Below are 22,945 nucleotides of genomic sequence, written 5' to 3'. Positions count from 1 at the left end.
AGTTTTGTGTAATATTAAAGGTGGGATCACAACCCCCAGAAAAGCTGTACAAAGGAGGTATGCCATACCATTTACTTATTAATGTTACAGTTTATTAACCATGTGGTGTGTTAGTCCTGTGAAGCTAGCTTGATTTCTTGTTTTCCTTTATCAAAAGCTTTCTGATATTGTTTGTTTCTCATAGATGGAACTGTTCTGTGTCTTAATTTATATAATAATTAGCCACCTGTCTTCTTTAGGGTAGAAGCAAAGCTTGAAAACTGGTACGTTACAGGCCTGAGACAAGAGAACATTGTACCATCTCTTGTGGCTTCCATTGGGGATAGCAAGTCTTCTCTCCTGAACATAGAGTTTAATATTAACCCTGAAGATAGTACTGCTGATCAAAGTCTTAGCATTGAATCACAGCCTGTGGAAATAAAATATGATGCAGTGAGTATTAATGAAAATTGTTCTTTCTTTTGTGATTCTTTTTTAAGCTGCTGCATGGTTAAGATGTATTTTGTAGTTTTTGCTGAGTGAATTATGAATACGTTATTAATTCTTGTCTCTTTGTCTTTAAAAGAGGACAATAAATGCAATGGTGGAATTCTTCCAGACAAGTAAGGGAATGGATCTTGAAAGATTAACATCAGCCACACTAATGAAGCTTGAAGAAATCAAGGAACGAACTGCTACAGGTAAGGGACATCTCCCTGGGAGGCAAACCTTGGAATATTGTAGAACATTTCTATATGATTTGTAAAGCTTTGTGTGTTGATTGCTGGCTAAATAGAATTACTGGATGTCTTTTTACCTTGTTTTTTTTTTTGTTGTTTGTTTGGTTTTTAAACTTGGAATAGCAGATGTTCTCTTGATGGAGAGCAGTCAGTTTAGGTGGAAAGCAAACTTTTTAAAAAGTCATTATTTAGGTTGTGTTATATATTTCAGATAATATTTCTTCGTATGTGGCCTGGAAAAATGCTTTACTTGTGAGTAGCGTTTCAATTGTAATGTCCATTCTCTTTTGTTGAAGGATTAGTTCATATTATTGAAATGAGGAAAGTCCTTGAATTGAAGGTTCATCTGAAACCTTCCTACCTTGTGGTCCCACAGACAGGATTCTACCATGAAAATTCAAATTTCCTGATTTTGGACTTCGGTACATTTCAGGTATATAAATGATCTCTTTTTCTTTAGAATGAGGTACCTCTTAGTACTATACGAGGATATAAGGTTTTTACTCGATTTTAAAAGTTGATTCTGTTATTTCTATGAAACTAAAAAATGACAATTATTTAACTTGAATTTAATAGACTAAATAAATATTTTGTTTGTACTTCAAACATAAACTTTTAAATTAAAAATAAGACTTCATTTCATATTACATGAATTGCGTGATTCGATAGCACTATCAGAAATAAGAATTTAATAGCCTTGGTGAGGGAAGTGTGAAAGACATTAAGGTATCTTCTGTGTAATAATCCAATTGGTGATCATAAAGTTACACGAATCATCTTTTACACCATCACTGGATGTAATATCACGTCTGTGAGTTTTATACTTATCTTGTCCTCGTGTTTTTTAGCTGAACAGCATAAATCAAGGCAGTAGCGAAGCTTCTAGTTTTTCATCTTTAGAGGAAATTATGGACAAAGCTTATGACAAGTTTGATGTGGAAATAAAAAATGTGCAACTTCTTTTTGGAAGAGCAGGTATGGAAACAAAACTTTTATGCTAATGATCAGCTGTTTACTAAAATGCTTTTGAACTTATAATCAGCTGTTCACTAAAAAAAACCTGTTTACTCCGAGGATTGTTGAAGTATAACTTTCTGTATTTAGTAAATACATTTTTAAAGAAAAAAGGCAAAAAAACCCAGAATTCAGGTAAACAGATTAGTTTAAAAAAAACAAACACCCACCTCTTCTGGTATTAAGATGAGAAATTTCCTTTTTAGTTCTCTTAAAACATCTGCTTGTGTTTTGGTTGTAGGTCTGTGCACTATTTATTTACTTCACTAGGGAGCAACAGAAATGCATAGGACTATTATTATCCTTACTATGCTGTAAAGTATGGTTGAAGTTAGCCTTAGTAGTAATTCATTTGGACTTAAGTTCTATAGTCAATAAAATGGTAGGTTACTTTTAAAAAATTTTTGTATTCAAGCGCATCATTAAGTGTGGAATTGAGTTTAACACTGCCAAGTCAATATAATGTTAAGGAATATTGCAATTCTGTTAAAAATTCCTTAAAGTATCTCACCCAAATTGTTCTGACTGCTTCAGTTTGTGAGTGGGTTCTTCAGCTTTTCCTGGGGGTGCTATTTAAAAACTCACAGTATTCTAATCATAGCAATTAGCAAGCAATGTGTTTCATCTAAATGGATTTAATACTTGCAGGTGAGGACTGGAAGAAGGCTCGTTTTCAGCGTTCATCAACTTTACATATGTTACAGCCTATGGATATTCATATACAGCTGGCAAAATCAATGGTGGAGAAAGATACTAGAATGCCAAAGTAATGTATCAATATTGAGAGGGTTTATTTTTATTTTTTAATTACTCTGTACTTAGAGAAAAGAAAAAAAAATGTTTATTCTTTGGAATGTGAAGCCATCAATGTCTTAGTTAGCTTATAACTTTTAACAAAGCCTTTCTTCACTATTTGTTCCCTGCTCACCTTAACTTAATGAAGTAACTAAATGAATGAATGAAAAGCTGATTTTAATGGGGGCAATGCTTGCTTTTAATACAGATTCACTTTAATATATTAGTATTATTATCGATAATGTTTTAAGTCAAGAATTAGCGTGTACTGTTTCTTTTGTCTTAGAGTGAACCAGATTTCTTTTTTCTTAAGGTTTAAAGTGTCCGGAGGGCTTCCTTTGGTGCATATCAGGGTTTCTGACCAGAAAATCAAGGCAATTTTTGATCTGATTGATAGCATTCCATTACCTCAGATGTCGTCTGTTTCAGTTCCAAGCACAAAGGTAAGCTGAACAGAAATAAAAGTGAAACAATAATAATAATAAAAACCCTTTGACAACAAAATCAAAGAGATTGTTACATGAACTCCTCCTAGTATCTGCTCACTTTTTTATCTAAAATACAAGATCTGTTGCTCATCTGAGCTGTGCAAAGTGTCTTCATTACTACTTTACATCAGAACATGCTGGCTAATTCAAACAGAGCCATCTTTGTCATTGTCATGTTGGCTTCAGTATAAATACTGCCAAAATTCAAATGATTAATAAATGAAAGGCCAGCTTAAAGATTTATCATCATTGGAAAGTGTAACTCAACATACAAGCTATGAAAACTTAAATATTGATTGTTTTTTAATTCTCCCTCTAGGCAGCAGCTATTCCCACAATTCCTGTTGATGCCAAAGGGTTGCTTACTACACACCACTTGTTAGCAGAAATGGTGTCAGGTAAGAAAAAAGAGCATGGCAAAATGTATCGAATAACTTAGCATTTTCAGGCAAATATTGGTCTTAAAGCTTGTTACTAGGACAGTAGGGGTAAGTACAGTTGTCCCTAGCTTGCAGTGCATAAGAAGATTATTAAAATGCTGTTGTTGCCTCAGAATACTACATATGCTTTTTAAGAAAAGAAAGAAACCTTTTTTGGAATAAATTCATATTCTCCATAAGCAACCTCTTCAAAAATAAGTAGAGTGTGCTGTTAATAGCAATTGCATTAGGATGCAATTAGCAATCCAATGTAATCCAGTCAAATGTCATGCCACGTCATCGCTGTTTTAGTCAAAAATGAATCTGCTGCTGCCATTTCAAGAGTTTGATGTTAAAGACATCTACTTTGGAGTAGGCACATGGAAAAGGTTAAGTAAGATATCTAAAGCACATATTCTTTCATACATAGCCAGTGTATGGCAGAAATACTGCTACAGACATTACGGGTGTGCTGTCTGAAATGTTTTGCATTAGTGAAGCTCCTGTGCCTCTGTAAATACAGGGCAAGACTAGCAAGTGGCAAATCAATGATTGATGCTTTGGTTTTGAGTGTTTATTTTCCTAGTTGTTCCAGAAAAAAAATGTGTACAGTGGAACATGATAAATTTACTTCTGGGAGTTTATAAGTGTACTTTCTTTATCTAGAATCTTTGCAGCTAAACTCTAGTGCTTTCTTCAGTAGAGCTTCAATTTTTGTCACTTAGCCATTGTCGTCTAATGGGAAGATGGCAAGATAGATGTAAAAAGTGTGCTTTGTCAGATTAGGTTTAAGTGGTTCTAGAATGGGAAGATCTATCCTTGTTCCTGGTGAAAGCGTATTAAGGAGGAGGTCACCTCTGTTCTGCAGACTCTGAAGAAGAATATCTTGATTTTGAAGCAAGTTGTGAGAAAAGCGATAGGACACTAAGTAAGGGAGAAGAAATAGGAAATAAGGAATCTGCTAAAGAGGAACTGACAGATCTTCAACTGAAGTTTGAAATTAAAGAGGTATGTCTATTGAATTTTATCTTAATCTTCTATATAACAGCTACTTCATATAAGAAAACCCATTATTCTATTACAAGTGTTGTCCAAGTTTATGGGCACATGATGCATATTTACCAAGGTAAAAATGTGTGTGTGTGTGTATATATATATGTATATGCATATTAGTTATTTCTATTTATAAATCATAAAGAGTAAAATGTGTATTCTTCAAGTCTGTGTATAAGTTGTGTAATACAGCACAAACAACAATAAAAATCTTTTAAAAGCCCATTTCTGGAATCACTATATTATACTCCAACTCTCAATTAGACACCAGTACCCCCTTAATTCCTTCCCCAGAGAATAAATGGAATGGAAGAACAAAGTAAGTAACTTGGCAGGTCACCTTCAAAGAGCAAAGTCCATAAAGTGTCTGTGACCATCAGGTATAAACAAGGCATTAATACTACTAGCATTCCTTCATTGTTTATTTGAGCAAAGAAAACTCTCCAAGTGAAAAGATGGCAGTACTTTATTTCTTATTTGTCCAGGTTCTGCTAGAACTCACCAAGCAAGAAAAAACTGAGGAAACTGTACTTGTGTTTGATGTAATGCACCTTGGGACAGAAGCAACTGTCAGAACGTTTAATTTAGCAGCTGTATCATATTTGAAGACAATAAGCTTGGATTACTATGAAATCGGAGGTAATGTAGGCATAATATATTGTGTGTATTTATAGTAGTTAGTCTGAAATTCTCTGTTTTTTTTCTGTGCTCCTTAAAATTCAGACATTGCTCTAGTTTTACAGGCATAGTATTTTGGTATTAGGCAACTTTCCACTGGCAGTGCTTGTCTCAATTGTACAGTTGTCAGTTGTGGACTGCCACCCTGATGCTTAGCAGATAAATAAGTAGTTTTGGATAGAGAGAGAATACAGACTTGCTGGTTTAGACTTGAATGCAAACCACTGATTTGTGTGTCAACAAACTGCATTGAAAGGTAACCCCTGTGTTCAAGGCACAAATGCCAATGGCTCACTGAAAGAAGTCTTACTAACTGTTGGGTATTTTGTGTCTGTTTTTATGTATGTTACAGCTAAAAAAGCGCCCCTTCATTTAATTAGTTCATCTGATAAGCCTGGCTTAGATCTTCTGAAGGTGGAATATATCAAGGTAAAAGTTAATCTTTCTAAAGGATGATTTTTTTTGTTTGTTCAAACCACCCCTGTACATTACAAAGTCTTTGACTTTCTATTTACGGAGTATGTTATATTTTGTATTTTAAGAGCCCAGAGGGTGATTTGAATTAACAACCCCTCTGCTGATCATTCGTTTCAGGCTGACAGGAATGGTCCACACTTTCGGACTGTTTTTGGCAACACTGAACAGAAGATTCAAGTAAGTAGAGGTTTTTTTTTTTCGTTTTCCTTCCTCTTGCACCAGGGAGCCTGAAAGCTCAGAAGCACGTGTCAGATTTTATGCACTTAATGTAAGAGCTGCATGTTAGTTTGTTTCTTAACTGTGGAGAAAAGCTGTGTAATTACAAGCTTACAAGTATCTGCAGATTTTATCAGGGAAGTGCAGATATCACTGGCTTTATTTATTTTCCAAGAAGAGGCTCCTGGAGCTCCAGCAGGAAGTGACACTTCTATTTCAGTGTTATTGAATGGAATTGACTGACTCAACCCTATGGGAGAGTACTGATATTTAGACAACTCCACTTACTCTGTGTGGTTGATTCTAGCTTGTGTTGCATTCTAGCTCTTCAGGGTGACTCATGTGTCCATAAGAACTGGATTTGAGCTCTTTTCTATCCCAAGCTGATTCAAGTGCATAATATGGTTTGCTAAACTACGAGGCAGGTGCTTTATTCATCTTTTTGGATTCCTTTAGTCTAGTTGCCCAGAAATTTCTTTATCCTGAGTATCTATATGGTAGTCCGCTACCTCTTATCCTTTCATCTTGTACTGGATTATGGTTCAAGCATGCAAGGAGTCTGAGTTTGACAGAACACAGTGCTTGAGTGGAATGAATCCTGATCTGGGTTAGACTGCCTTGATCCACATGTGTCTTGTTAAACTGGTTATCTGAGAAGGAATTGCTTCTCTTTACATTTCTAAATTCATTTTGTGTCATTTGATGTTTATATTGAGGAAGCAATAGCTTACTGGTTACAGCTGCTGAATTGTTGTCACATTGACTTATTTTCTAAGCCTACTATTTTTCTGCTTTACAAAAACGTTTTTTTTTCCCATTTATTATTTGTTGCTGGTAATGCATGCTGTCCTTGCTGTGCTTCCAATAGCAATACAGCTCTGTTATGTGCTCTTTTACCTGTAAGCTATGCTTTGTGATGTGGAGTTTCATGTTTTCACCAGGTAGCTTTTTCATCACTTAACATTCTGCTGCATACAGAGGCCCTTATGTCTGCTGTCAGTTTTCTAGCAACTGTTAGTCCATCAGGAAATGGAAGTAGTAGAGAGACACCAACTACAGAAGAAAAGCAACGAGATGACCTTACATTAAAGAAAGGTACCCTTCTGTTTGTCAGAATGATGGGTCTGGACAGATATATCATGTGTTGGCAAAAATATGAAATGCTAGAGAATCTGATGAGTTTTGCCTGACTGAATGAGGATCATGGCTTATGTCACAGTGCCTCAGTGGGTTGGAAGACTGTTGGAGAGAAAAGCCTGAAGAAAATGTTTCTATTCCTACAGTGCTAGAAAAATATATTAAAATAACAGGCCCAGAGGGGAGCAGATTCCAACATGCTAGGTGATGGAAGAATCTGTAGGAAGTTGCATTGAATCATTGGAATGCTGCAGTCACTAAGCTGAAACAGGCCTCCTGTGCTTTCGGGAGCTTTACTGAAAACATGTGTGCTGTGTCTTGAGAAAACGCCTTCTATCTTTTCTAGTGATGAGACCTCCTAAGGATAAGGATGTCTTTGCCTTCAAGCTCTTTGCCAAGCTGGATGCCTTTTCTTTAAGTCTTTGCGATGAAAAAAAGAACATTGCAGAAATCAAGATTCAAGGTATTGCATTTTCTGTTAGTACTCATCTTGTAGTTTAATTTCAAAACAAATCTGTTTTTTTCCATGTTTTTTTCCTTGTTTTCCACTTCTTTGGGTTGTTTCTGTTGTTTCTTTTTTTCTTTTCCTTTAAGTCTCAAATGCCTTGGGTGTGACAGAGTTCTTAGTTACTGTGTCCCTTGCTGTGGAAATTGTAGATGACCTGTTTGACCTACTTTGTTTGAAAACAAAAGAAGAAATCAAGTATTTACAAGGTTTTTAAAATATATGTGGGTTTTGTTTTTTCTTTGAGGCTTTTGTTGAATTCGATATGGGATGAACAACAGAATTTTTTGTAGCAGTATTAATTAGGGATGGTAAGGGGAAAGTCTTATCAAATTTTTCTTGTGTTGTCCCTACTGCCCCAAAATTAGGCGTTACTTTGCTTCTACTGTTTGTTCTTTCATTTGACAGGTCTTGATTCATCTCTTCTTCTTCAGTCATATCAAACGGAATTCTTTGCTCGACTTAAAGACATAGTTGTTACAGATGTTGATACAAGGACCCTTCATAAAAAAGTACAAGTTTTTGAGTCTTACTTGCTTCTTCATTAATTCTGTGCGTGCACGTGAAGTGTAATGCATGTTCTTACTCCATTCTTTAAAATACTTGATTTCACATGAATTCTTCTTTCCCACTTGAAGTGGTGAAAAAAGGCTTTTTGAGAGGAACTGGTGTCCAAATTGATTTTCTTTGAAAAGACTTATGTTATTAGCATATCTGATAGGCTGATGATACATTTGTTTCTTCTTAGTACCTTCTTAAAAGCTACTGATGGTTGCTATGTACTTTTTTCTTCCTTTCTAGGCTATATCTATAGTGGGAGATGAAGTTTTCAATTTCAGTCTGATATTATATCCATATGCTACTGAGGGAGAAGCCTATACTGATATGACAAAAGTGGATGGTACTGTATCTTTGAAAGTAGGCTGCATTCAAGTAGTATACCTTCACAAATTTCTTGTATCTTTGCTGGTAAGTCTTTTTTCTTTATGTGACTTGTAATGTGTTCATTAGCCTTCCCAATTTGCAAGCTCAGAAAAACTTAATATCACTCTTTCAGAAACTCAGCTTTCTTTATGTACTACTTATAAACTCAGATAGGCCAATTATAACTGATTTGAAAGTCAAAAACTACTATGCTGCAACCCTTATAGGGGGCTGTTCTGTGCCCCCTCACCTCACCTATGCTTTTAAGGCATTTCAGTTCTCACACCCAACCCCCAGGGAAAAAAGTGAGGTCAGTGCAAACGTAGCTGAGTTAACACTGGAGACAAAGAATTTTCTGCAATTGAGATCCTATGAGGACCACAAATGAATCTGTAAATCACTTGTCCTTTTGTAAATCTTGACTTCTGTAAAGCATTAGTGATTTCTCTTCCACTAACTGCTGACTTCACTAAGTACTAGCATTCACTGACAAAATAGAGGGGCTTTAAAAACAGTGTATTCCCTGGAAGGTGATGAGATAAAAGAACTTTGCCTGTAATGTGGGTGGGAAGCAGAGGCAAAGTGATGAGTTTAAAAATCATTGGGTTGTACTGGTCAGTACGATTTTTGGCCTTATAACAGATGTCATGATAAAAGGGTTCCCTGGCCCCAGGGAAAATTTAACACAGTAAGCAGTAGAACGTTGAGTTGATGTTGGTTATTATTGGTGTTGTAAAATGAGAGATTAGTTGAGGTTAAAAATAAACAACCCTATTTATAGCTGTATTTTTCCTATCTCTTCAACTTTTTTCCTAGACCTTCTTGAACAACTTTCAGACAGCTAAGGAGGCACTGAGTGCTGCTACAGCCCAAGCTGCAGAAAAGGCTGCTACCAGCGTGAAAGATCTGGCTCAAAGGAGCTTTCGACTTGCTATGGACATTCACTTAAAAGCACCTGTTATAGTCATTCCTCAGTCCTCAGATTCCTTCAGTGCTATAGTTGTAGATCTTGGCTTGATTAAGATTCAAAACCAGTTTAGCTTGGCGTCTCCAGAAGGCAGTTTGCTTCCTCCAGTCATTGACAAAATGGATGTGCAGCTGACTAAGCTGAAACTGTCTCGGTAAAGTGCATTTCATCAAGTAGTGCCTTTGCTAGTTGGTAATATTAATACTTTGTGAGATACTAATCTATTTATTTTAATCTGTTTATAAATCCTGGTTAGTGGCAGTCAAGTATTTGCTGTTAAAATATGTCAGTTGAAGGTAATGTCTCCTGTTTATTTCTGTGGAAAGTATGCAAAGAGCACAGTAACGCTGTTTGATAGTGCAAATTGTCAACTACAAAAAGCTGTTTTTTCAGTGTAAATGCCATCATTAGCTATACCTTCTCACCTGTGATGAGTATGAGCCTGAATGATGTACTCCTAAAAACCTGCATAGCTGTCTGGAACGTTCCTTGTTTTTCATGTCACTGTCGCCACTGTGCTGACATGCATTTCAGGAAGCATTCATCTGGCAATGATGAATGTCAATGGGTGCAGTCTTTTCCACATTAAGGAATTTAATCCCACATCTCTGCTTCTTCCATACTTCCACGTCAGACTCCCTGTGTCAGACTGCCCCTCTGCTGCCATTTGTTACATGGCAAGGGAATGTAGCAGAATATTGGTGGGAAGGTTCAACCTGTACTGTCGTGCTACTGACATCTACCTCTGATATTGTGGACCAACATAATAAAATTGGAGGCATTAATTTTGGGTCAGCTCTCATACTAACATGTTAACCTAGGAACATACAGATAAGAAGTGAAATAAGATATTGTTCTGCTTGGGACACATGTGCTATATTTGTCTATTAAACTTGATATTTTAGTGTGTTTTGAGTTAAAAAACATAGCATGATTTAACTGTTGGTTTTTTTCTCCTTATCCTTTAAGAACTAGTATGGAGGCAGGTTTGACACATCAGGACATTCAGATACTTCACCCTATTAATTTGAGCCTGTCTGTCAATCGAAATCTAGCTGCAGCTTGGTTTCACAAATTGCCAATGTTGGAGGTCACAGGGTATCTGGATACAATGAATGTAAGTTGAATTCAATTATTGAGAAGCTCATAATACTACTTATTGTGAGACTAATCTGTATACTTCTGGTCACAAAAGTGGAACGAGCTACAAGCTGTTAGCTGAGGAATGTTACAGGGATGTCAGTAGCATTTAACTTATATGTGTAGTTATTGAAGTTAGAAAGTGTTGTTAAATACTTAACTCCCTGTGTGTGTTTCCTAAGCTGAAAAAAGAGAACTGAAAGGGATGTCAGTAAGTCTTGGCTATTGTTGTATGGCAAGAACAACTTAGATCATGTGTTTCCTGCTACCCTCTAGTGATCTCAAGAAAATTGTGTAGGCTGGTTATTTGCATACTGTGTGTTTAGATAAAAGAGGAAGTAAAAATGTCATGAGGTAGCATGTAATTTCTAGTACGTTATTAAAGACCTCAGTACTGTAAGCAAAGCTTTAAGAAGTCATAACCTTCCTGTTGCTTTAAATAAGTGCTTATAAAATTATTATTGTTTGTTATTTTCCCCAAGAAATGACAGTGCTGACAAAATAACTGTAAATAAGCATCCGTAATCTCGCCAGAAAACATTGTTACACTTTGATAGCAGTTAAAACTTTAAAGAACTGTTGTTGTTTTCTGATGAAAACTGTGATCTGTGATTTTGTAGGTTGTGGTAAGTCAAGAGGATTTGAATGTCTTCCTCAAAGTGTTGACAGAAAACCTTGGTGAAGCAGAACAAACTAATGCAAAACAAATACTGCAAGAGGAAGGTGAGAGAAAACTGCCTTAAATATGAAGCGTGTTAGCTTTCATGAATAATGAAAATCATGTATTATCTGGAAAATGAGCTTAGGTCTGAATATTATATGGCAGTAGTAAGCTCTCTTTAATTTTGCAAACACAGTGGTCATACTTAAAACATTATCGAGGGAGACCAAATGGCAATTTTATTAGCTGAGAAGTTGCAAGGTATTGAGATTGCAGCATCCTTGTTGCCAGAGTGTTTCTACGTTCTTCTCTTGCTCCAAAGTTCTGAGCTTTGTGGAATTGTTGCTAACATATGTCAAATGAGTTTAAGCCATGTGAATGGAAAGACAAAATTGAATTTGTTTTTTGAGCTGAATGAATACTTTGGTAAGTAAACTAATTTATTTAATGCTGCAGGTAAAATCAAAGGAATGGAGAAATCAGCCTTGATACAGAGTAAGGGTGTTTCGGAAGGAGTACTGTCTGAAAAGAGAAAAGGAGCATTAAACGAAGATGTCATCAATGTGCTGCTTAATTTTGAAATCAAGGAGGTATATATCCATTTATAAAACTTACTGTTTCTTCTGTTTATCAGAAGTTGGCTGTAATTTAGAATTACTTAAAGAAAGAGGTAATAACTGATGAAATAATAAAAATCTGGAACCAGATTCTTTAGTTTACAAGGATTTTTTGAGTACTACTTTTATTTTATTTTTTCCTTTGTCTGCATGGTATGATATGGTATTAATAGAATACTGAACATACACAATATATCTGACAGGGAAAAAGATTTTTTTTTTTTCCTTATCCTCTGCATTCACCTAGTCTTTCCTTCATAACATGGCATGGAGTTTTGTAATAACAAAGTGGCTGAAGTAGGTAAGCTAGAACTAATATCCTTACTGTAAAGAACACAGGGCTGAGGGTGTTTGTAGATGAAGTAAAGGAAAAATGCAGAAGCAGTCTAGTAACAAAGATGTTTGTGAATTAGATGTCATCCAAGTACCTCTTTTGTCCTGAAGATGTCTGTGATTCTTAAACATGAGGAACTCAGTATGGCCTTTTAATTTTCAGTGTTAGAAGCTACATCTCGTTATTGTTTAATTTTCAGATGAGTTTACAAAACATTCCACAGCTTTTTCTTTTTTGTACCTATTGCTAAAAGCATAATTCACATTGACCCCCAGTTTTCTACTTCATTCCTTCCAGATCAGCATAATCTCTATTAACTGTTTTTTTTTCTGTATTTAGCCCATAGCATCCTATTCAAAACTAAACCATAATTGTAATTAATAGCCTAAATAATACTAAATAACTTTTTTTTTCTTACAATTTTTGTTGAATGTCTAGTTATAACTACATACCATGTTTCTGGGCAGTTTAACTGAAATAGTTAAAATTAATTATTTTCCTTTATTTAAGGTTGTAATAACCCTGATGAAGCAAGTTCAGAAGGAGAGGTATCCATTACACATTCTAAACGTATTACAGCTTGGAACCAAAACCAAAATCAGAAATCATGAATTGACTGCAGCAGCGTATCTGAAAAAGATAATTATGAGATGCACTGAAATAACTGGTAGGTATTCTAGATAACTGGTGTACAGTTTGTACAGTGCCTGCAGTCCTCTTTTGTGCCAGAGGGTATTGTGCTCAAAGGTAGCACAAACCAAACAAATAAGAGGCTAAATGCCAAGTTAAATTAATGACCCTAGTAGTAGAACAGTAGTAGTGAATATAGCATGTCACAAGGTCATGCTTCATCTGCAGCTTTGCAGTGAAAAGATGTGTTTATAGCCACTATCCCAGTAAGTGTAGTTTATAAGGGAGGAATTCCATGGGTGGAAGAAAACTTGTGAATGGAAAGCATTTCTATTAATTAGTATTTTATTTCTTTATTTGCAGATTCAAATGGAGATCCTCTCTGTATTATTAACTCTTCAAGTAAGACAGACGAGCCTCTTCTGAAAATGGAATACATAAAGGTTTCAATACCTTTTTAACTGAGATTATTTGGGGAGTAAAGTAAAGCTTCCATACTTAGCCTACATGGGATCTTTTTTCTTGCTTTTTTTACAATCTGTAAGATTTATATTTTGCTTATGAGTTCTCCTGGATACCTATTTTTCCTCTTATCATCACCTTTTTGCTCTCCATTGCACCATGTGTGTTGACAAAGCCAGCAGTATGCCTGCTGATATCAGTGTGTGCCATGCATGTTGGATCTTTTGGCTTGCCTAAGCCACGCTAAATGAAATTGTCTTGGGCTGCATATAAAATAGCTGGTATGGTTAATGTATATGAGTAACAAAACTTTAAAATACTTTTTATTAAAACATAAAAAAGGAGGGCTATGAGATCAACCAAACTAGGGAGTTGGACACATGGTGTAACCCAAATGTGTTCCTTGTAAAAAAAATAAAAAAATAGAGTAGTACCTTTTCAAAATTGATAGGTGGGGTTTAAGCCATAGGCAGTCTTTACAGGGGATAAAAACGTTTGAGGAGGTGTTAGATGATGCGTGGAATAGAAACTGACTGTGTGCTTGGCTTTTTTTTTCTCCTCTTTCAGGCTGATGCAGATGGACCTGATTTTGTTACTACTTACAGTAGCACCAAGCAAAACATTGATGTAAGCACGGGATGTATTTCATAACATTAAGTTGCTCGAATAGTGCCATTTGTGTGAACTTGTTAATTACAGAGAAGAAAGTCTTTCTAATCATTAAAACTTACTACTTTATATTTTGTTACTCAAAGAAAAAAAAAAACAACTGAGGAAAGAAATTACTTATAAATGGTTATTACTGATTAATGAGTGAGCTTGGCAATAGAAGCTATAGGCTTCTGGCTAGTTGAAGTTTTTAAGGAGATATTTCCAATTACAGGATTTATGAATTGGTTTTTCCTTTCCCCTTCCCCCACCCTGCTTACAGAACATAAACTAGACAGCATATAAAACGAGGCCAGGTACTGCAGAATTTGGAGGTTCCTAAGATTGGGATCTTATGAGCATCCTCAGAAGTGATGTGTTCAGTCAGTGCTGTTTGCTTTTCTTGAAAGCAGGTACTGATGTGTAGTTTTCCATCACTACGGTGATTGTTAAAGTAAGCTGTCCATGGGAATTGTTGCTTTGAAAAATGTTTCCACTGAAGTAATCGTGTTAGGTGAACCTTGCTTCTTAGTAGCCCTATGTGGAATTTGTGGTGGTTGATGTGCTTCACTGAGGGTCAAGAAAGCTGATATCACATAGCATATCAGTAAAACTAATTTTTTCAGAGAATTGCTTTTGATTAGGAAAAGGTGCTTAGATAGTACTTCAAGTAATAGTGAATGTGCTTGTGGCACTTTGTTCTAGTGTCAAATTTTGAATCTTTTTTTTTTTCTTTTAATTTCTACTGAAATGTATCTCCTTGGCTGTGAAGATCTCAGCCAAAGTGCACTGTGGTCCACAATAAAATGCGGTACAACTCAAAGCTTACTGAAGAAGTTGATCTACATTAAAGAGTGATTTTTAGGCAGGCTCTGTAGCTTTTTCTAGCTTCTCTTCCATACCTCCCTCATGTACTCTGGAGTTTCTGTACGGTGTTAAGTTAAAGGAGGTAGAAAGGATGGAATGCAGCTGAAAAGCAAGGCTGAATTTTAATTGTGACAATAATTTTGTGTTGTTATTAAACTGGTATTGTGTAGAAAATAACAACGCTCCTTTGTTTCCCTGCCTTCATTTTAGGTTGTCTTTTCATGTTTGGATATAGTACTTCACACAGAGGCTTTGATTTCCATCATGAGTTTTCTCACTTTCAGTGTTCCATCAGGTGCTCTTCCCAGCACTGATAAAGCACCAGACCACAAGCCTCAAACAGACGAAAAAGAAAAAGGAAGAGTCCTCAAACCAGGTATTGTCATAAAAGAAAGTCCAGGCTTTTGTTATACAGAGGCATTTAGACTTTGATTTCACAAGACATTAGTTCATGTGACACCAGTAAGTGGTGTCTAAGTAGTAGACTTCTATTATAAAGTGAAACAAATGATGTTGCAGTAAACAGTATCAAAGCCTTCTCAATGCAGAAGTATTAACTATGTTGTTCTCCAGTTTATACTGGTATAAACACACACACACACAACCAACAACCCACTCTCTCCCTGAAAAAAAAAAAAAAAAAAAGCAACACATGCTCTTGAGCCATAGTGAAGCAAAGAGATGTTCTCAGCTTGAGTTTCTCCTCTACCTTGTGCTTATTTATGATAATTGGTATTTGTAACCTTGAAATAGAACAAGTGTTTACATGTAGGCCCCTTAAGGATGTTTTGTGAATTCATTCCTCTGTTAGTGTTGTTTGGAAGCTCAGAGTTTGCCAGTCTGTTGGTATGGAGTTTATGGTGGTTGTTTGTTGTATTGTAACTTTGAAGGCACCTTTCATTTTCCCACAGGAACATTTTTTTCCTCAGTAAGTAGAACTACACTGACCTTGCTGTTCTATACAAAAAAGACCTAGCATGTGAGATAATGAAATATAGATTGTATTCAGTATCCCGTTTTGTTACAAATTAGATGTCGTCTTGATTCTTGTTGGACTGTGTTATCCGATGACTGTACTTGTGCCAGAAGATAACTGTTCTAATTTAAAAACTAGCAGTAATCTTGTTATATCAAATCAGTTATCGTTAACTGTAGAGAATAACTACAGGTTATTATTTGTGAATCATATATGTATATATGTTCATGGAAATACAGTGTTATAAGATGACCATTGTAACTTTTATAATAGATGCTACATTTACATGTCACTTGTTTTCCACATGCAGCATCTGGTAGCACAACTGACGATGATATCTGTGAATTGAAGCTTACTGCAAATCTAAATGCCTTCAGTATTTTAGTCTGTGATCAGACTTGTAGAATTGCAGACATTAGAATACAAGGTAAGGTTTATTGTCTAGGTGTTAAATGAGTTAATCATAGCAAGAAATGTTATTTCCCTTTGCACACACCTTTGAAATGCTGATGTGTGTGCTGTAAATGTGCTCTCTGCACCACGTTTTAAATATGTTTTAATTACATAATGCTGTTCCAGTTAAGTACTTTAATACTCAGAATTTGGTAGTGTAGTCAAATTTATTTTATAAATAGCGTTTTTCAACAGCTAAATCCTTAACAGTATGAAGGTTTATTTACTTTAACTGCTGTTCTAAAACCAATCTATTTTGGCAGATTTTTTGTGTGTAAGAAGGTCAGGACATTGAGCTTAGTGCTGGTTGTTACGTAGCAGAATTTGGGTTTCTAAGCTCTTTTCTTTGTATTCAGTAATATTTCTTTTATAACATTTTTTTTCCCCAGTTTATTAATGTCTTTTCATAAATGGTTATCTTCTTCCTTTCATTTCTAATCAGGAATGGATGCATCCGTAGTTGTGAAAACTAAAAAGATAGATGTGTTCTCCAGACTTGAGGACATCATAATTACAAATGTTGATCCAAAATCAATCCATAAAAAGGTGATGTATTGCACAGATTCTAAGCCAACAAAAAGACCTCATTCTTGAAGTTATTTAATGGAAGCACTCTAGTTATGCTGTGTTGTACATATGCATCATATCAAGTATGATTTAATGCATCAAATAACAAGCAAAGTTTCATTTGTTTATTTGCTGTACCTTAGGGAAGTAAAACATGTTTTTATTAATGTATTTAATTTTAAAGATTAGCATAAGTTAAAATGAGAACTATCTACTGATAATGTAGTGAGACGACCATTGTAACTAGTAATTTAAACAATAATTTTATCACAGATCACTGCTTGGTAGTGTTAACTACACAGTCTTAATCTTCTAGGCTGTCTCCATAATGGGGGATGAAGTCTTCAGATTTCAGATGTCACTTTATCCAGATGCTACTGCAGGGGAAGCCTATGCTGATATGTCAAAGGTGGATGGGAAAATGTCTCTGAAAGTGGGCTGCATTCAAATAGTTTATCTACATCAGTTCTTCATGTCTCTCTTGGTAAGACAATAGCTACATTTCTCTTCTTGACAGTAAGTGTTGTTTCTGTAACTTTTAATCAGCTCTGCTTACTGTCACGAGTACCTTGTGGTGAGCTGATGTACAAGCATATGCAAGTATTTTGCTGAAGAAATGTCAGTTTAAAAGTTGCACTGTCCTATAGAAAAAATAAGTAAGGGCAGAAATGTCTAGAAGCAAGTAATGGATGAAGTTAATAGCTTTAAAAACACCTTAAAATCATGTAAACAGCGTCTTTGTACATGTGAGTGTTTTCTTTTTTGCCATTTTCTTCTTTGAAAAGTTCTTGGAATTGGAAGATCTGTATTTGTGATACAGCTGAACTGGTTTTCTTCAGTTGAAATCTATGTTTTGTCTCAAACTTTTTTTTTTTTTTTTTGAGCATTATTTTGCTCTCCTATAACTCTTACCTTCTTGACTACTTTCCAACAGAACTTCCTAAACAACTTCCAAACTGCCCAAGAAGCCCTGAATGCAGTCACTGTCCAGGCAGCGGAAATGGCTGCTTCCAGCATGAAAGACTTTGCTAAGAAGAGTTTCCGTCTCTTAATGGATATCAACTTGAAAGCTCCAGTTATAGTTGTTCCTGAATCCTCAGCTTCCTGTAATGCTTTGGTAGCTGATCTTGGCTTAATCAGAGTTCAGAATGAATTTAAGTTTGTGTCTTCAGATGAGTCTTCTCTTCCTCCAGTCATTGACAACATGGATGTGCAGCTAACTCATTTGAAACTATCAAGGTATACGTTGTGTTGTCTTATGTCTTGGGAAATGTTTGCTAAGAAATCAGGTCCATATTCCATATACAGCATTATTTTATTACTTAAAGATTGTAGATGATGGAAACATACCAAATGTAACTAAACAAAAAAGCCCAAGCTATGCTTGAGTGCATTTATATACGAACATATATCCATAACCTTTAAAACGTCATAGAGAGAAAGGATTGATAGGAGAGCAACTGAAGCACTCTCAACTCTATACCTGGGCGTAAGTGCAAGTGTGCACATGCATGATTATCAGTTTAAAAATAATAATTTTGGGAATTCTAATGTTTGGGATTTTGCAGATATTTAATATCTTTCCTCTTCTGCTTATGCCATTTTTTTTGTAGATGCATTTTATCTGCAGATTCTCAACCAGATTCTGAGATCCTCTGTCCTGTGAGTTTAACTTTACTGGTCCAGAGAAATTTAGCAGCAACTTGGTATCATAAAGCCCCAACAATTGCTATCAAAGGAGATCTGAAACCAATGCAGGTAACATCATGGCATGTCAGAGCTATGCCAAAAGTTATACTTAATTTTGGAGTAATATTTATCCTAGTTACAGAGCTTGCAATCTCGTTGGAATTCATAATGTTAAGACTTGTAGTTGGCTGTCCTGTTTGTAGATCTGTTGGTTCATCCTAAACCTTTTTTTTTCTGGGTGGGGTGTCTGTAGAGCTATCCTTTGGATTAACAGTGAAGTCACGTAGGATGCATCTGTTTTAGTTAACATCTAAAGTCTAGATATAATACTAACACAGTATATTTTTCACTTTCTAAATAACCATAATTTTCCACTTTTTTCTGCTTTTTTTTTTTTTTAATAATGAACATGTTAAGTTATAATTGGATTCATATTCATTAACTTTTTAGATGCTTATTGAATAGCAGTTCTTTAGTGTGCACACTGACATAAAGTCACGGGTTTAATGGTATCTGTCTATGTTTCTTCATTACTGAATTGTTAAGAAGCATTGATGCTTAGCTGTTCGTGCCTTTCTGTAACCAGGGAACCTTCACAAGACCAATAAATATTTAACATGTGTAGTATTTTAGTTGTAACACCTGTTCATAGCAAATGATTTTTCTAAAAGATACTATTTATTAAATCCTTTTTATTATAATTCAGGATGTTTTGGCTAGGATCTTTTTCACTCACTGACATGTCACAGTGGAATCAACATATTGTCTGTTGTATACAATTGATTAAGAAAAGGTTCTGAAAGGAAACAGCATCACCAAAATTGAGGTTGTGGGTTTCTTGCTTTACAGATAGCTCTCAGTCAAGATGATCTAGCTGTTGTCATGAAAATTTTACTTGAGAACCTTGGAGGGGCTTCTTCCCAGCCAGATACCATGCAACAGAGCATTGAAGATAATCAGACGGTTAGGAAAGGAAAGGTTCCAAATGAATCTGATATCTCTGAGGGTATGTTAAATTCTGTTACTGAATAGATTTAAGGAGAGGACCGCTGACAAATTAAAACATCATTGATCTGAAGTGCTTCAAAGTATATAAATAAACTCTTTTTATTAATTGCTATCAATTAGTCTATAAAAAGTTAGAAGATGTGTATGACAACATTGGAATGCAAAATGGTGATGGTAAACAAAACAAAAAACCCCTAATTGTAGCTTTTTATTTTGCCATTTGTCTTTTACAGGGTGGAATTACTCAGCCTGTATCAGAGGCTGATGTTTCAGATTTTAAAAAGATAAAACTGAAACCAACAGACTGCCTAGAATGTAAATGTTATCAACTGGGCTTTTATAATTGTGCCTTAAGCAATATAATATAAACAACGTGTGCCCTTAATGTTAACGTTTTGCCAGTTTTCAATATTAAATCATTTAAGCTAGTAGTTGAAATGCTAAAATGGGGAAATAATCTAGAAGTAAGAGTAATGAATACTCTGTTAAAAGTATTGATATTTCCTGTAGTTCTTCATTAAAACTAGCGAGGAACGGCCACAGTAAATTAATGACAACTTGCTAAAAGTTCTTAAACCACTCAGTTACAGGCAGCAGCCATTCAGGACAGCAAAATCCTATTCAATATATAAAATTGCAAATCGTCACAAGTAGGCCTTTTGACTTTGATCTTTTCTTCCTTTTATCTCTTTCTGAGCTTGGTTTTAAAAACAACAACAACAACAAAAAACCATAACCAACAAAATCCAAACCTGGAAAACTTTCTCCAAGCTCAATATTCTAAAGGAATATACAAATATTTGCTTTTTCATTAACATGTTTTCTTCCTGCTTTAGGACAAGAAAACGTTTCTGCATCTCAGACTTCTGCAGAATGTTATACAATGCTTACATTTGACTTCAATTTTGAGTCGCTTTCGGTAACTCTCTACAATAGTGATATGAATCAGGTCTGTGACAGCTTTTATTACACTTTTGGGGTGGGGTACTTTTGCTTCGTATGAGGACGGAACCCAATGCTTTGTAATCCTTGTGTTAAGGATCCTATACAATTTATCTGGCAAGCTTGGAGACTTGGAGCAGAAAATGACCTGAATTTGGAGATTGTTAGTGTAAACTTCACACTTAAAGATGAATCAAGGTTCAGAGTCAGGTGGAGCATTGCTGTATCATGCATTCTGAACAACTACTGGAAATGGGATGTACTACGAACCCAACATGTTTGTTATATTTTTTTCAGTTTCTTAGACACATTAGTATGATTAAAGGGATGATTATGTCAGATGGCTTCTTCCATTTGCAGAACAGAATGTGCATGTAGTGACGAGTATCATGAGAATTGTGCTTAATACTTAGTTTTGTAATACCTAGTTCTACTGATTCTTTTTTTCTTTTTTTAATTATTACTTTTTATTATGTAGAAATCCCTGCTTTCGCTGCATGATGAGAAATTATGCCTTGGTGAACTCCGACTACATCTCATGGCATCATCAGGGAATATACTCTCTGATGGCTCAGTGGATGTGAATGTTAAACTTAAGGCATGCACCCTGGATGATCTCAGAGAAGGAATTCAGAATGTGACAGCAAGGTGAGTCTGAGTGGATCAGAAATGGAAAAAATTCTGTGCAATTTATGAAGAAGTCTTTCCTAGGCCTGTGTGTTTTGCTTCACGTGGTGTTTATAATACGTAGTAGGACCGTCAGTCCTGCTATGCACTAATGCAGTTAGTGATGTAATTTTACTAATGTTAAACAGTTATGTCTTGCTATTTGTTGATTTTCCAGATCATCCAAAATGAAAAATAACCATTAGACATGAGTATTACAGTAAACTAAATAGAACAGCTTAGTAGAATATACCCTGTCTCAGCTAGAGAGGTCTGTGTCCTCAAACTTTAGTCTGATGGATAAATGCATCACTTTTCTGTAGGCAACACAGATCGTGTACTTTATAGCTGCATTTTCAAAGACAAAGGGAGGAAGAACGTACTATTTATGCATCTTTGTTTTTCTGTCTTAATGTGTTGTGACAGTAGAAATAATTCACTTCAAACTTGTTTTCCAGAATGATAGACAAGAAAGATAACACAGATGACGGTTCTATGATAGATTTGAGTTACAAACAGAATAAAAATGGAACTGAAGTTGTTGCTATCCTTGACAAGCTATACGTGTGTGCCAGTATGGAGTTTTTGTTGACAGTAGCAGATTTTTTCATTAACTCCATGCCAACATCCTCAACAGAAAGATCAACACAGCTCCAATTGAAGAATGTTACTTCTGGTAAAGTGAAGCCAGAAACAGGTCTGTAAAACTGACTTCCCTCTCTCCCCCCATCTTATTTATAGTTTTTATAATGAAAATAAATCATCCAAAAGTGCTCAGGATGCTTGCCTTGCTATCTGACTTGGTTTGTTCTTCATGATGTATAAACTGGCCATTCAAGCCATACTTTACTGTGAGCAGTAGTAAATGCAAAAGTGCCTTGTCAAATAATGGAGTGCCCTCCAGCTGAACTAAATATTAAAATTCACAAAAAAATAAAATACTTATAGTTAGTGTATCTATAGAAACAGTTAAAAGTGTTCTTTTTTTTGTCACCTATTTCTGCCAAGAAAGCATCCATTGAGTAAGATGGATTATGTGGATAGTAGTTAAGAGAGTAAAAAGAAATATCTTGCTATTCGAATATGAGTGGCAGCCAGTACCTTACACATCTGCAAGCTGAGAATTTTGGAACCGTGTCCTGTTGTTTCAAAGCATGATAACTATATGTTGTTATTTCAAAGTTACCGAAAACTTAAGTCAAAACTACTTTTCCTTTTTTGTTAAACACTGAAGTTATGGTGTGACTTTCAGTGAAATGCTACAGTATTTCTGTAGAAGATAAGATGTTTGTAAAATTTATACCTCTAGAAGCTGTGCAACAGTTTCTGTGTGAAGTTTAGATATTACATATATCATAATGCTTTTAAGCCTTTTATATTCAAGATTGGTTTTACTTGTTTTCACAGAAGTACAATTTCGGCCAAATATGAAAGTAAAAGCTGTGATCATGGATCCAGAAATTGTATTCGTTGCTAATTTGACTAGCGCTGATGCCCCTGCCTTAAAAGTTTCCTTCCAATGTGACTTTTCTCTGACATCAGGAAAAGTTGCACAAAGGATGACTGCTCAAGTGAAGGACTTCAAAGTATTGGCTTGTGCTTTTCTCAGAGAAAAGCAGGACAAGAGTGTAACTAAGGTATGTAAGGTAACCAATGTATGAAAACCTTATTTCTGTCATGAAAAAAGGTAGCAAGAACTCTTAGTAGGCATATTGAACTATATAGATGGCCTGTGTAGTTAATTTTGCATGTGGTATCTTTGCTCATGTATTTAGTGTTATTAAGGTTGTTTGGGATTTATGACTATACCTGCATGTTGAGTTTCTGGTTTTATTTTATTTTATTTTTGTATTTTTAATCTGTATTTAAGTTAGTGAGTTTTAACCAGTGCAA

The 22,945-nt window shown here is 35.3% G+C and overlaps 1 protein-coding gene across 1 annotated transcript in view; it reads left to right on the top strand.

The window, feature by feature from the left end:
* VPS13C (vacuolar protein sorting 13 homolog C) overlaps positions 1–22,945 on the top strand; it is a 75,370-nt gene that overhangs the window by 21,158 nt on the left and 31,267 nt on the right. The window contains exons 20-52 of the mRNA XM_072346039.1: positions 240–432; positions 566–680; positions 1,016–1,152; positions 1,568–1,694; positions 2,382–2,499; positions 2,842–2,971; positions 3,336–3,414; positions 4,304–4,443; positions 4,974–5,127; positions 5,519–5,595; positions 5,761–5,820; positions 6,801–6,954; positions 7,343–7,459; positions 7,910–8,013; positions 8,303–8,470; positions 9,242–9,546; positions 10,362–10,509; positions 11,153–11,255; positions 11,650–11,783; positions 12,655–12,811; positions 13,138–13,217; positions 13,804–13,863; positions 14,962–15,127; positions 16,038–16,154; positions 16,623–16,726; positions 17,064–17,231; positions 17,682–17,986; positions 18,361–18,505; positions 19,286–19,442; positions 20,281–20,393; positions 20,865–21,034; positions 21,511–21,749; positions 22,460–22,689. Of these exons, the coding sequence (XP_072202140.1) occupies positions 240–432; positions 566–680; positions 1,016–1,152; positions 1,568–1,694; positions 2,382–2,499; positions 2,842–2,971; positions 3,336–3,414; positions 4,304–4,443; positions 4,974–5,127; positions 5,519–5,595; positions 5,761–5,820; positions 6,801–6,954; positions 7,343–7,459; positions 7,910–8,013; positions 8,303–8,470; positions 9,242–9,546; positions 10,362–10,509; positions 11,153–11,255; positions 11,650–11,783; positions 12,655–12,811; positions 13,138–13,217; positions 13,804–13,863; positions 14,962–15,127; positions 16,038–16,154; positions 16,623–16,726; positions 17,064–17,231; positions 17,682–17,986; positions 18,361–18,505; positions 19,286–19,442; positions 20,281–20,393; positions 20,865–21,034; positions 21,511–21,749; positions 22,460–22,689 (4,774 nt within the window). The remainder of the gene's footprint in view (positions 1–239; positions 433–565; positions 681–1,015; positions 1,153–1,567; positions 1,695–2,381; positions 2,500–2,841; positions 2,972–3,335; positions 3,415–4,303; positions 4,444–4,973; positions 5,128–5,518; positions 5,596–5,760; positions 5,821–6,800; positions 6,955–7,342; positions 7,460–7,909; positions 8,014–8,302; positions 8,471–9,241; positions 9,547–10,361; positions 10,510–11,152; positions 11,256–11,649; positions 11,784–12,654; positions 12,812–13,137; positions 13,218–13,803; positions 13,864–14,961; positions 15,128–16,037; positions 16,155–16,622; positions 16,727–17,063; positions 17,232–17,681; positions 17,987–18,360; positions 18,506–19,285; positions 19,443–20,280; positions 20,394–20,864; positions 21,035–21,510; positions 21,750–22,459; positions 22,690–22,945) is intronic.

Source organism: Excalfactoria chinensis, chromosome 10 (assembly GCF_039878825.1).
Source record: "Excalfactoria chinensis isolate bCotChi1 chromosome 10, bCotChi1.hap2, whole genome shotgun sequence".
Lineage (NCBI taxonomy): Eukaryota > Metazoa > Chordata > Aves > Galliformes > Phasianidae > Excalfactoria > Excalfactoria chinensis.
Note: the sequence above shows the minus strand (reverse complement) of the source record. Positions and strands in the feature narration are given on the sequence as shown.